The 13,433-nt window shown below is 39.1% G+C and overlaps 1 protein-coding gene across 1 annotated transcript in view; it reads left to right on the top strand.

Moving 5' to 3' along the window:
- Window positions 1-5,925: 5,925 nt before the first annotated feature.
- The window catches only part of Hook1 (hook microtubule tethering protein 1), a 63,257-nt gene continuing 55,749 nt past the window's right edge, over window positions 5,926-13,433 (top strand). The window contains exons 1-2 of the mRNA XM_074079966.1: window positions 5,926-6,166; window positions 12,528-12,613. Coding sequence (XP_073936067.1) covers window positions 6,104-6,166; window positions 12,528-12,613 — 149 coding nt within the window. The 5' untranslated portion in view covers window positions 5,926-6,103. The remainder of the gene's footprint in view (window positions 6,167-12,527; window positions 12,614-13,433) is intronic.

The raw sequence follows: 13,433 nt of genomic DNA, 5'->3' as shown, positions 1-13,433 counted from the left end.
TTTAGAGCTTTAAAAAGAGTTTAAATATGCTGAATAAATGAAATGGTTATATCTATTCTCATTAATAAGTGATAAGATAAAGTTTCCAGCAAGTCAAAACATAAAAGATTATTGTGCTGTAATTTGTATTTTTTTAACTTTGTTTTCTTAGGCACCTGTCTTAAATACTCCAAGGTGTCATTCATTTAGTCATTTAACATCCCCCCCCCCATACACACATGAAATTATAACTATGGCTAGTAATCCTTAGCAATAATGTGAACATTCTTCCTCTGTGACTATTTAACTTTGTGTTTATGGTAGTTTACTGCCATACTTATGGTCACTTGCCCACATATTTTTCTGACACTATGCTTTACCCTTCTGAGTGAGACACCCCTATTCCTACCCAAAATGTCCTTGGGTGGTGCTGCTGTGCAGTGAGGACTGATGTACTTGCTGTGTGGACATCTTCAGCAGCTGGGAGTGCTGCTGGCAGCCAGCCAGCAGCCATCGATCAGACTTCTTTGTGAATTGCCTAGGCTATCAGGTCACCTTTCCAAGGCAGCCCATATGCAATGATTCACAAACGTGAAGGCATAAAGACCTGGCTCCCTTCATGCATACTCCAGCTTCAGCGCTCCCCAGGGATCTGCTGAGACCTTCATTAGGACCTTACCACAGCCTGCTTCTCCTTCTGCCCACTTCTGGTCTTTCTCTTCCTTCCACAGCTGTTATGCCCAAGAGAATTTCTTTTCTTTTTCTTCTTTTTTGTCAGTACTGACTGAGGTTTTGAATTTAGGGCTGTGTGCTTGCTAGGTAGTACTCTGTTACATGAACCATGCATACAGCCCTTTTTGCTCTAGTTATTTTTTTGGGTTCAGTCTCATACTTTTTGCCAGGACTAGACTGGAGAACAATCCTCCTAACCTACTTCTACTACATAGATGAGATTACAGACATGCACCACTGTGCCTGGCCTGTTCTTTGAAATAAATTCTCTGTAACATTTTTCTCCAGGCTGGCCTTGAACAGCAAACATATTTTTGCCTCCCATGTAGCCTATAATTACAGGCATGAACCACTGCACCCAGATCCAAGAGCATTTCTTTATAAACCTTATGAATGCTAATCTCCATTTCAGAGTCTCTTTCCCAGGAAATCCAATTACAATAGGCTGCTATAACACAATTCCTTGAAGTTAAGGGTTTTGTTTTTTTTAAAGAAATGCAATTTTTAAATCCTTGCTCCACAGACATTCATTCCCCAATAGCAGAGTTGCCTTTACTCTTAATTTGAAGTTGAACTTGGCTTGAATTTCTCCATTGAAATCTTAAATTTATCTTTGGGCAGTCCAACAGGTTGGTGATAACATCAAGTGCAAGCAGTGAACTAAAATGCAGTAAAAGGCATTTTCATAAGTGATATAAAGTCTCCAAAACTTAAATCTACAAAAGCTCCTGAAGCAAAGTTCCCAGTGCCACCAATGTGCATTGATTTCATAACAGGAATCAGTTCCTGGCTGGTGTGGGAAGGAGTCCATATTCCTGAAACCCTTTCTCCAGGCTGAAAACATTGATCCTGCCTGCCCCAGCCCCATCAACACTTAGTATCCAAGTCAATTTTGTTCAAGATTTGCTATTGTTCTTTGGATAATATAAATTGTAGGCTACTTTTAGGACTATTATCCAAAAAACCAAGTTAACCCCTATGGTGGATTTAACATCATTTTTGCTTCCTCTGGCTCCCAGATGCTGAGATCAAACCTATGTTGCAGTTCTTTCCTTTCTCACACCTTCCTTCCTCCCTTATTGAATCCCTTTTTTCTTTCTTCAACATTTCAAAGGCTTATGTTTGGGGGACTGGGTAGCTGTACCTGGGCAATGCTGTCTGGATATTCTGAGTATGGGACCAATAATTTGCTTCAGGAATGAATGCTTTGCTGGAATCTTTGCTACTGGTATGGTCATTTGCTCATGTGGCTACTTGATCTGTGGATCTAGGTCCATGCCTGCCCAGGCCACACTCAGCTAACTGGTGTACATTCTCAGTCATTGAAGGCAGCTAGAAACCAGCAGATAAAGCCTTAGAATTCATCACCATTTCTTCAATCCATCACCTGAATATGCAAGGCAGGGATGTCCTCTGCACAAGCAGAGCCTACACAGTTCAATTTAAGGTTCCTTAGTCAAGGATCCCTTTTGCTCATTTATCTCTTCATTTACAGAACAACTCAGAGCCTGAAATCTTATCTTGATCCTACTCTCTCTCACAATCTGGGTTTGTTTTAATTAAAAAGGTAATATTTGTCCATTTTGGTGAAATGGGAAAATTAAAAGATAATTATTGTAAATAATTTTACTAATAGTTTAATATCTTTTTCTTAAAGTTTTTTTTTTTTGGTGAGTGCAAACACACACACATATGCACACACACACAGATAATATGTAATAGCTAAGATGTACTGAGCAACTGCCATGACCTAGGATTTGTATCAAGCAATTCACATGTATTTGATCCTCATGGCAACATTACCAGATCATATGGAAAGCTGTTCTTGGTTTTGTCTGCAGGCATCCACCCCTCTATTGGCAACTACCTTCTGACGGGGTTGCTTGTCTAATTGCTGTATCCTCTTCTGTAAAGTGTTGGATACATATCCCAACATAGGCCAATCAGATGCTCTCCCTGAAATTGAATCTTGAACAGAAAGGCTCAGAAAGGGTGAGCAATCACTTTATCACACTCATTCCAGTGGTATTGTTCTGAAAAGAATCTTATTGTTTCTGCTATCTAGATTCAATGAACTACTGGGTTCTTCAGTAATTCCTCTGAATCTATGAAAGTTCCATATCCTTCAAACAACATTAAAAAAAACAAAAACATTACACAGTTTAGTTTCTCCCCTTACAATTCTTAAGCAATACAGAAATATAATGTCATTTTCCTAGTTTACAGAGACTAATAATGAAGGTTAATGAAATCCAAGTGACTTACTCAATATCACCCAGGCAGTAAGAAGTGGTATCAAGTCTATAACACAAAAGCTTATGTTTAATTTTAACCAACTGTCTACTCAACCTTTGAATAGATACATATGTGAGTGTGTATATGTGTATTCTTATGTATATTCTTCCTTAGTTGACATATTACCATATTAACCATTTTAATTATTGTCAACTTTTCAATCTTTTTCTGAGAATAAAATAACCAGAAAATTTCAAAATCATAAAGTACAAAGAAAATAAATCTCACACATTTTATCACTGAGACATCACAGTCATCACAACTAACATTTTGGTGTATTTTCTTTAGTCTCTTGTTTTTCTCTTTCCCAATTGTGTATATACATGCACTCATCTCTGCACACAAAAATAGGGGATACACACATATATTTATATATATATATGTTGATATTAATGCTACATGTACAGTTTTGTATTATATTTCCCCTTAATGTTATTTTATAAGCATTTTCCCGAATAATTAAACTTGATTCAAAATATTTTGATAGCTATATTTCCTTATAAAAATATGCCATGTTATTTAGTTATTCCTTTTTCAGACACGTCATAGTTGCCTTTTCTTTTCACCTTGATAAACAGCACTGCAATCAATAACTTTATTGGTTTCTGCTAAAGTAAAATTATTGGGCTAATAGCTTTGAACATTTTATAAGCTCTTTAAATATACAGTAAAAACCTTTTCAGAGAGATTGTGCCAATTTATAATCTCACAACCAGTATTTTAAAAGTTAGTTTCATTCAATTCTCCAAGCTTGGATGCCAACTTTAAAAAAGTTAATGCCAATTTAATAGATGGAAATGATGGTGTATACTGTATTTGGTATTTCATCTAATGTCTCCCCCGTTATGAAGTAATATAAGCTATTTACAGAAAGATTAAAAATATAAAAGATCATAGAATATAATTACTTATTCACATATAAATATGGCGAAGTAATTTAATACTCCTCCATCTTCTTTCTGTATACATGTTAAAATACATAGCTAATATTTATAATGTCGCAGTCATATGGTTGATACTTTTATATCTAAATTTTTATTTAATATTATACATTGTGACAACTTCCCTGAATTATCAAATATTTTTGATTATTTCAATAGGTTATGGCAAGAAGTGAACTTATGGGTTTAAATGATATAGATATGATAAAGTTTATTGATACTGTTCAAAGTTTTTTAAAATGCTTGCTCCAGTTGGGTATGAAAGTACCGTCGCTCTTCTCAATATTACTTTTATTATTCTATTTCGGTGATTTATGTTTTTCTAACTTTTTCATTCGCTTGAAATGTTTGAATTTCTTTTTTTGACGCACTGATTATCCTTCACATATTTTTCTAACGGATCTTGTATCATGAAGAAAACTGACCATCCTTCCCTGAGAATTTATTTTCTATTTCACAGAGCCCAGAGGGAGAACTTAATTGCCCCCTTCTCAGTTACCGTTAAGTATTTTAATAGTTCAGTCACTTGGGATTTTCAGTGATAAATATTCTCATACTCTTCTAAGTATGTTTGATTACTGTCAACTCACCGTAAAATTTACAATTTGCTCTTTACATAGTTTCAATATGTATATACATTTTAATTACAGTGATTTTAAGAATTCCTAGATCTTGTAGTTTTCATAAAGTCACATTACCTATGTTCCCAGTGTTCATAATATGAAGTGATTCCAAACACATTAAGAAAGTTCTGGAATGATGTTAAGGGAGCCAATAGCAAATGCATATGTTGTATTTTTAGAAAGAGACTGATTTATGTTTGGGGGCTTTTAATTACAGTCATCCATCAGTTTTAAACTTTCAATGTCTAAATATAAAAACGCAGCAATTTAAATGAACCAGCTGCCTTTTAAGGCAGAACATGAATTGATGAATTGATGAATTGATGAGTGAGTGAAGTGATGAAAACCAACAGCAAGACTAAGAATATTCTACCGCTTTTCAAACACCTAAGGTACCCTGAAGAGCTTCCAATTTTAGGTTCCCACCCACCCCCAACATTCTCAGAAAAGAAAGATTTTTCAATAGACAAAAAATGGGTAGATTGATATCTTCCATATTTTTGGAACACTAAGCTATTGGACTTTGTCATTTTGCTTCCTGAAAACGATCTTCCTTTTTGCGCCATTTTAAATGAAAGTACCTATAATCTATGACTCGCTTGTTGACACAGGATCCTGTGATCTTTGACTTAAGCCACATTAAGGTATTTAGTTCTCCAGAGGAGACCCATTTCTTGGTCATGTCTACAAATTAAAATACCATTTTTCAATGAGCGCCTAGGAGAAAATCAGCTCCTCCTTGAGGAGTTTTAGTTCATGGGTAAAATCTATTTCTGAAGATACCATGGAAGCAGAGTATAGATCTCCCCAGGTGCAGCCAGGGGAAGAGCTGTAGAGAAGAAGGCGGGAAGATGCCTGACCCTGAGAGCGGGAATCCGGGTTAGAGCTTTGGCTTCTGAGCCTTCCGCCACTTAGAGCAGTGCAAACTTTCTGCCTCGCCAGTGACCGCCGCGCACGCGCGTTTGCCTTCCCTGCGCGAAACCTCCCGCCCCCGCCCTCTTTGCACCTGCCAGGTCATAAACCTCTTCCCGCCCACTCCCGCTGGTCCTGGAGGCCCCGGCTTGTCTCTGGGTGATTGGTCGGAGCCCACAAGGGCGCGTCCAATCATCAACTTTTCCAGCTAACCCTCTTCCCGCTCTTCCCTCCTCCGCCCACCCCTACCGGGTACCCACCTTCTTTGTGACTGGTGCTCACACCGGTCACTCAGTGTGGCGGGAGGAGGTGTGCCTGGTCGGGGAGGGTGGGGCGAGAGGTTAGCCCGAGGGGGAGGGGCAAGGGGCGGGGCTCAGGTGCTCGCGTCGCGGCTGGGACCCAGACGCCGGAGGGGGCGAACTGGAGCAAGACGGGGGCGGGTGAGGAGGGGGTTACGCCGGCGACGTCGACAGCGTGAGGTTTCGCGCGTGAGCCGCACGGGCGCCGGGCCTGACCACCGAGCTTTCCTGGCTGGCGAACGGGTCGGCGACGCCGGCTCCTGGAGCAGCCGGGAAGAGCGAGGCGTCGGTGTCAGCGGCGAAATCGACGGCGTCCCCGGCCATGGAGGAGGCGCTGCCGCTGCCGCAGCCCGAGCTGCCGCTCTGTGACAGCCTCATCATCTGGGTGAGTGCAAGGGGACCATGGGGGTGGGGGCTGGCTGCCCTAGGTGAGCCTGCGGAGGAGCTCGGGGCCACCTGGCCGCGACCTCTCCGTACCCTCCGAGCTTCTGGTCGCCTTTGACCGCGAGAGTGCCTCCTTCGGGGCGCGGGGCAGAGGTGTGCGCGCACGTCTGTGGCTGGACCGTGTCCCCAACAGTGGTGACAGGAGCCATGCGCCCAGCCCTTTTCCTACCTCTGCCCCATTTCCTCTCCCGACCAAGCCCTGAATTTTCCCTCCATCTGCTTAATAGCCTTCCCGTGGGGAACCTTTGCGCTGCTTTGGAAGTCAAGACCCCCTCCGAAACCGAACCCTCCACCCCAGCCACCTTGTCCCATTTGGACACAGGTGGACAGAAGGAGGCTGACTGTTTAATTCCCAGGTTGGTGCTCCTTTAGGACTCTAGATTTAGTGCACTTCTTGTAGAAGCCGCTTAAAAAAGGTCTTTCCACGTATTTCCTGCGTGGAGAAAAATCTGTTTTGGGAGTGGGAGCTCGTTTTCCTTTCTGCTGCCCACCCCCACTCCTCCAAATAGGATTTTTTTTTAAATAAAAGGACCTGGCGTTTTAGTTTACACTTTGTCCATGTTGACGATTTGTGTTCATTTGTGCTGGCTTTGGACAGGCAGGAACTGTCCCCAGATATTTTAGTATTCCAGTAAGCAAAATGGTTATCTTTGGAGTTGAGTAGATATTAGAGAACAGGCATCCAGGTGTGGCTCCTAACCCACACTTGTGGGCCTCGTGAGCAAAGATGGTGCTTCATGACCCACAAGGGCTGTTGATGATGCTCACCCCCAAACCAGTTGTTTGTGTGTAGTGGAGTGCGTGCAGAATGGAATGTAAGCAGACTGGATCAGGAGAATGTAATAGTTGATGAGAGTCCCTAGCCATTTCCTAATGCAGGTAATTCTACAGAATGAGCCATTTCCTAATGCAGGTAATTCTACAGAATGAGAAATCTGAAAGATCCCTGGAAGTGTATAAAGTCTATTGGAAATTACCACAATTTAAAGCAACTTGTACACTTTGGAAGAAAGTAAAATTTGCTCTAAGTGGAATGCAAGTATCTGGGGTTTCTGAGTTAAAAGCAATTAGCTAACTGTAATCTGTATTTTCATGTAAAATAGGCATTGGGGTTTAGATGTTGTATTTAACACTGTCAGGAAACAAGGCAACATTACTTTTAATGATCTGTTTTGTTAAAACAAGTGGCTAATTAAGGGGTGTACCCCAGTCTGTTTCATTGTGTTCTGAACATCATCTGACTGAAACAGTAAACTTAGTCTTTATGATGTCATTGACTTCAGTGTGAGGTGGTGAAGTACAGGGTTTTTTTGAAACATGTTCTGATACTTTAAAATGTTATGTGACTGTGACCATTCTTTCAGCCAGTGCTTATTACTTCACACTTTGTGCTAAGCTCTGAGGAAGGCATACATCAGTTTTAATTGTCGTGGCAGGCAGAGGTTGTATAATTACAATGGATAATCCTTGAAATCTGAAAAAAAAATTATGAACCAAATAAGTAATCATAGATGACAGAGGAGATTGGTTACTTGCTTCTGCAGTTCTCTCCCAGGCTGTGTATATGGTGGAGAAAATAGAATGACCAGGCAAACAGTTGGCTCTGCTAATCCTCCTACTGCCAAATGTATCATTTTCCATAACTGCACAGCTTGATGATTAAGTTTTTCCTAAATTCTCTTAGCAAACTGTGATCAGTACTCCATTTGAGATTGTAATTTGTTCTTCTTCCTTGCCACATCTTTGTATTTGGCTCTTGCTTTAAGATTCCATTCCTTCCAACTCTCAGAATTTTGGTCATTTATCCGTTTTCTGTGTTCACAACTTACTTCTTTCCATTAGCTTTTTCCTCTCAATGCATAAACTTGCTCAACTATTCCCCATTTTCCAAAGAACAAAGAACTGCTACTCCACCCACTCCGTATTAAAACCATAAAACCATGCTGAATTTCCTCTTTCCCTCCCAGTAAACTTTTTTGAGCTTTTCTTTTCTTTTTCCTTCCTTCCCTCCCTTCCTCCTCCCTTCCTCCCTCCCTCCTTTCTCTCTCTCTCTCTCTCCCCCCCCCCAAACCTTTGTACTTCCTTAAAGCTCATTCCCTCCTCAGCTCACTGCATTTGAGCTTCTTTTCTCTCAGGCTTTCACTTTGTTACCACTTTGCCAAATCCAATAAGTAATCCAAATATTACTTTCCTTCCTTAAATTATCTTCTATCATGGTTTCTGGGCACCTATCTCTTAGCTTTCCTTTACTTTTTTTAGGTGATTTCCAGTGAAATAACCTGACCTTTGCCAGCCACTGCATTACTGATCTTCCTTGTCTCTCCAGCTTTCTTTAAACTCACCATATGCCACACACTTCTATGCCCACCACACAGTATTGACTTCCTATTTCTTAAGGAAGGCATGCTTTTTTTCTTTTTTATACACGTAGGATTTTAAACTTCTCTTCCCTCTACCTAGAAATATCCTCCTAGTTCTTCCAGCGGTTGGTTGCTTCTCACCATTCAGGTATTGGGTCTGATGTTGCCATTCAGTTCAGACACTCTCTGTGATAGCCCTTCCAAAAATAGTGATCTACCTGTTACCCACCCCTATCCTATTATAACTTGTTAAACTCGTTCTGTAACAGTCATATCTGTAACTCTTAACACCTTCTTAAATCATCCAGTTTGCTGCCTGGCATCAGAACCCTTGCCTGACCTGTTTTTGCTTTATCCCTAGGAGGAAGAACACTGACTAGATCTCTAATATAACATTGAATCAAAGGGGTGGTAGTAAATATAATTGTCTTGATTCTGACCTTAGAGACCAGTATTTCACCTTTAAATGTGATAGACCTGTAGGTTTTTTATAGATTTCTGGGGTCATAGAGGAAATTGGGCCATAGAAAAATGATGGATTTAGAAAGTAGAAATGGGGTAAATGGATTTTCCAAGCATAGGGAAGAGCCACTAGCACTAATGCAGATGGTCTCCTTTGGCTGTAGCTTGAATGCAGGTAGTGGAAGCTACACATTTGTCAGAATATCCCCCTAATCTACTCCCAAGCATGATAAGTAATGTGTGTTGGGGAGAAGTAGAAGGACATATAAGAATTAATGAAAAGTTATCATGGGACCAAATCATGGAGATGAAAAGATAGCTGGAAGTAGCTCTGGGAGAAGAGTGGAGCCAACGTGAGCACAGTTAGGTCATTAAGAAAAGTTGGTTAGGTGTGAAGGGGTGCCTCTTTTGGTGAAAACACAACTCTTTTAATGTTGTGTGTTATGACTTGGAACTCTTCTTAGAAGTTTATTGCAATTTAGCAGAAAATTTAAGATTAAAGGATAAAATGTGGGCATCCTTTACATTATAGAGGGAGTATATGAGAATTTGAAGAAATCTTAGTTCTGTGAGATTGGTTATTCATTTACCATCTTTGAACTTTACTTCCACCAATAAAATTAGGGCATTGGATCAAATGTTTCTGGTGGTTCTTTTCATTTTTACCCTCTGACTTTGACAGACAGGTGAAGGAAACAATAAAAACAAATATATTTGCAAATTAAAATGGTTAATGACTGAATTGTGTTTATGAAGATCTTAAAACTCAATACTTCTTTCTGAAGTGAGAAGCTGGAGAAGAATATGGAGATAGAGTTGATCCACGATTGAGTTTTTGTTGGCTATCAGTTGTAAAAATCCCCTTTCTTCCTTAATTTCTGTGATATTTGTATTGAAACAGTTCAGGAATTGGCTCTGTCATCAGGAACAGCATTTCCATGTTTCTGATTATTTGTTTTATTTAAAAATATAGGAGAGAGTAAGGTGTTATTTGCCTAAATGATGTGTTTATTAATGGATACCCATTGAAGCCCTTTTTGGGTCACTCACTAAACATTTTTTTTCTTCTTCACCTCTATGGAGAGGACACATTTTCCTTTATCCCTGTGCTTTGGCCTTACTCCCCCCGCTGAGGTATTTAATTCATTCACTGTTCTTAGTTATAAAGCCTTTCAATTTATCCAAATGAAATTACATTTTCTGATATCTAATTAACTTTACAGCTATTTTAAGAATTTTCAAGAAACACTGCAATGTCCACGTCAATAAGGAGGAGAAATTGATTTTACTCTAAGCATAGTGGACAAGGAGGCAATTCCTTGGCAAATAAACTCATGGATATCTACTAGTTTTGCCTAATTCCCTGTGCTTCTGAAATTGTCCTTATAAAACCACCTAATATATCCATTTTATAAAAAGTTAATGATGCAACTTCTAAGTTACACATTAAAAGTTAATGTTTAAGTAGGAAGGATTAAAAAATGAGGCACAGTGTTTACTGTCTTTTAAAGATGTGCTCTCAGCCCTGTAGTTTCTTTTGTTTATCTGCCCAGTTGCAATAGCCTTATTTTATATTTCAAATATTTCATCCTGTCCTCTCCATCAACGTAATGCTTGGTATCTCTACACCATCCATTTTGTCATTTGGACCACTGCAGGAGCCTTTTAACTGTTCTCCCTTACTCAAGCATAAAGCAACTCTGAGTTTCTATTATAGCCCTCTAAAATATATCAAAGATATCATTCTTTTCCTTATCACTCTTCAGTTACTCTTCATCACACAGAGCAGTGTTCTCAAAAAATGACATGCATAAGAATCACCTTGGGGACTTTCTGATTTAATATGTCTAAAGATTCTGACATATATTTTTCCTAGACCCCCACATTTCAAGAAACTATAGCTCTTAGCTAGTGTGCTAATAGCTATTGAATGCATATCATGTGCCAGGATTGGTCCAAAGATATTTGCTGTTTAATTTAATTCTTTCAATTATGTTTTGAGGTAGGAACTCTTCTGCTTCCCATTACATAGATGATACCACTCAGGATAACATAAGTTCAAGTTTGTTGTGATAGCCCTTACCATTCTGAGTCCTGCTTATCTCTTTAACCCCCCTGGTTGTCACTCTTTTTACCTCCTTTGAACTGCAAATTCAGTGATATTGAAATACATGTTCCCTAAAAAATTGTCATTTCTTTTCATGTATTTGAACTTTTATTCCCATGTCCTGAAGCTTCTTTCCCCTGATTTTTTTTAACTTAGAAAATATGCTATTCATCCTTCAAGACCTTCTATACAGGAAACTTCTTCAAGAAGTCTCACATAAATACAAACCCTCATTAAATTAGTTGACTCCTATTTTTTAAGACATTTTATGTATGCTGTGATAATGAGATTTATCACAGTGTCTGAAAGTGGTCTGTGTTTTTTTCTCCTCTCCTTAATTTTTGACTGAAGCTACTTTGAGGGTTAAAACCTGTTAATTCTCTTTTGTAACAGCATCCTATAACGCAGTGCTCCACATAGAACTGGAGCTCAGTAAAGTGTCTCTATGTACTTTGAAAGGAACATGGCTACCTTTTAGTCTGCCTGTGCCATTCTTCTGTCTTGTGTTAGAGACAGAGTCTCAAAATGCACAGAACCACTAACAGTGAATTATGGTGGGAGAAGATTGTATTCAATTATGGTTGTTAGTGGGCAAACTTGGGCCTTACAAGTGAATAGTAAAGGGGATGAATGTGTGAAAAGAGAATAATGGTATACGTAAAGTAGTGTGGGTTGAGATTAGATTTCTAGAAAGTATATGACCCATTTTGTTTCTGCTGTAATTTGTTTTCTTAAAGTTTTTCCGTCTTATATTTGCTCTTTTGAAAAAGATGCCACTGTTCTACTTCTCTTTTCAATATATGTGTTAATATTTAATGAATGGAGATTTGAAACATTAATAATGTCTAAAGCCAAACTAGATAAAACAACTCTACATGATGGATGGACCCCTAGCTCTTCATGCCCAAAGGCTAAATGTTGGACAGTCAACAGAAGTCCTGTTTTATTTCAGAGGTCATGAATAAACTATAAGAGGTGTTAGACTTAATATTTCTAGCCTTTATTTTCTTATCAAGTGATATGAGTGTCATTTTAACTTACAAACATTGGGTTATCTCAAAGTACTTTTTCTATGTTCTCTTACAAGTGAACAAAAGACTAGAGTTATTCACCTGGCTTCATATTCAGAAATTCTAAATTCATGCATGGCATCAATGTGTTTTACTACATGAGGCATGATTTTGTGGAATAGTAAGTATTTTTATAAAAATACTGCACAGCTTTAGGAACATAGTATGGTTTCATTTGTTTGGTAGAATCTGTATTTACAGAAACAGAAGGACAATTTTTATCTGTTTTGTACTTACTTATTATGTAATGCTACCCTGTAGGGATAATGAAGCAGTAAGAACATTTGCTTTATGTCATTTTAGCTGCAGACATTCAAGACTGCCTCTCCTTGTCAAGATGTCAAACAGCTCACTAATGGAGTTACCATGGCACAAGTTCTTCATCAAATGTGAGTAGCTATCAAATTCTTCCTAAAAACAATTGTAAACTTAATAGCAAGAAAGAACACTGAGATTGTATTTGAAAGGTTATTGAAATTTTGTCCTATTCAGTAACATTTTTAGACATTCTTGGAAGTAGGAAACAAAAACATTACCACTTCATTATTGCTTGATTGCTCATAGGGATACATCTTCACTAAATAAGTTCTTCTAAGGAGTAGCGGGGTTTGATTGAGGGTGAGGCTAGGTTAAGGAAAAGGTGTTGGGGGATAGGAAATCCCAAGGCTGCTTTTTTTGCTAACTGATCCACCTGGTTGTTGGCCTGGGATAGGTATTTTCCATTCCTTTGGTGTCCCCTACAATGGATGATTGCTATCTGAGCAGGGAGAGTTGCCACCTGAAGTAATTTATTAATTAATTCTCCATTTATAATGGGGGTTCCTTGCTGGGTTAGGAATCCTCTCTCTCTCCAAATTAAAACATTGGCGTGAATAATGTTGTATGTATATCTGGAGTCAGTGTAAATGTTAATTATCTTATCTTTAGCTAGTACTAAGGCTTGGGTGAGGGCTATTAATTCTGCCTGCTGAGATGAAGTCCTAGGGAACAGAGTTTTGGCTTCTATCACCCATCAGGGAGAGACGCAGTCTTGATCATTATGAAATCCCTCAATTATTGCATATCTTGCCTGGTAGGGGTGGGCCTTATGGGAATTCCTGTCAGTGAATGAGTCAGGGGCCCCAGAAAGGTGAGAATCTGTAATATGGGAAATAGGGCTAAGACTGAAGTCCAGGGCTTCAAGGCATGAGTGGGTGGGGGTGGGGGGAT

This window comes from Castor canadensis, chromosome 7 (assembly GCF_047511655.1).
Source record: "Castor canadensis chromosome 7, mCasCan1.hap1v2, whole genome shotgun sequence".
NCBI lineage: Eukaryota > Metazoa > Chordata > Mammalia > Rodentia > Castoridae > Castor > Castor canadensis.
This window is presented reverse-complemented; position numbering and strand designations above follow the sequence as displayed.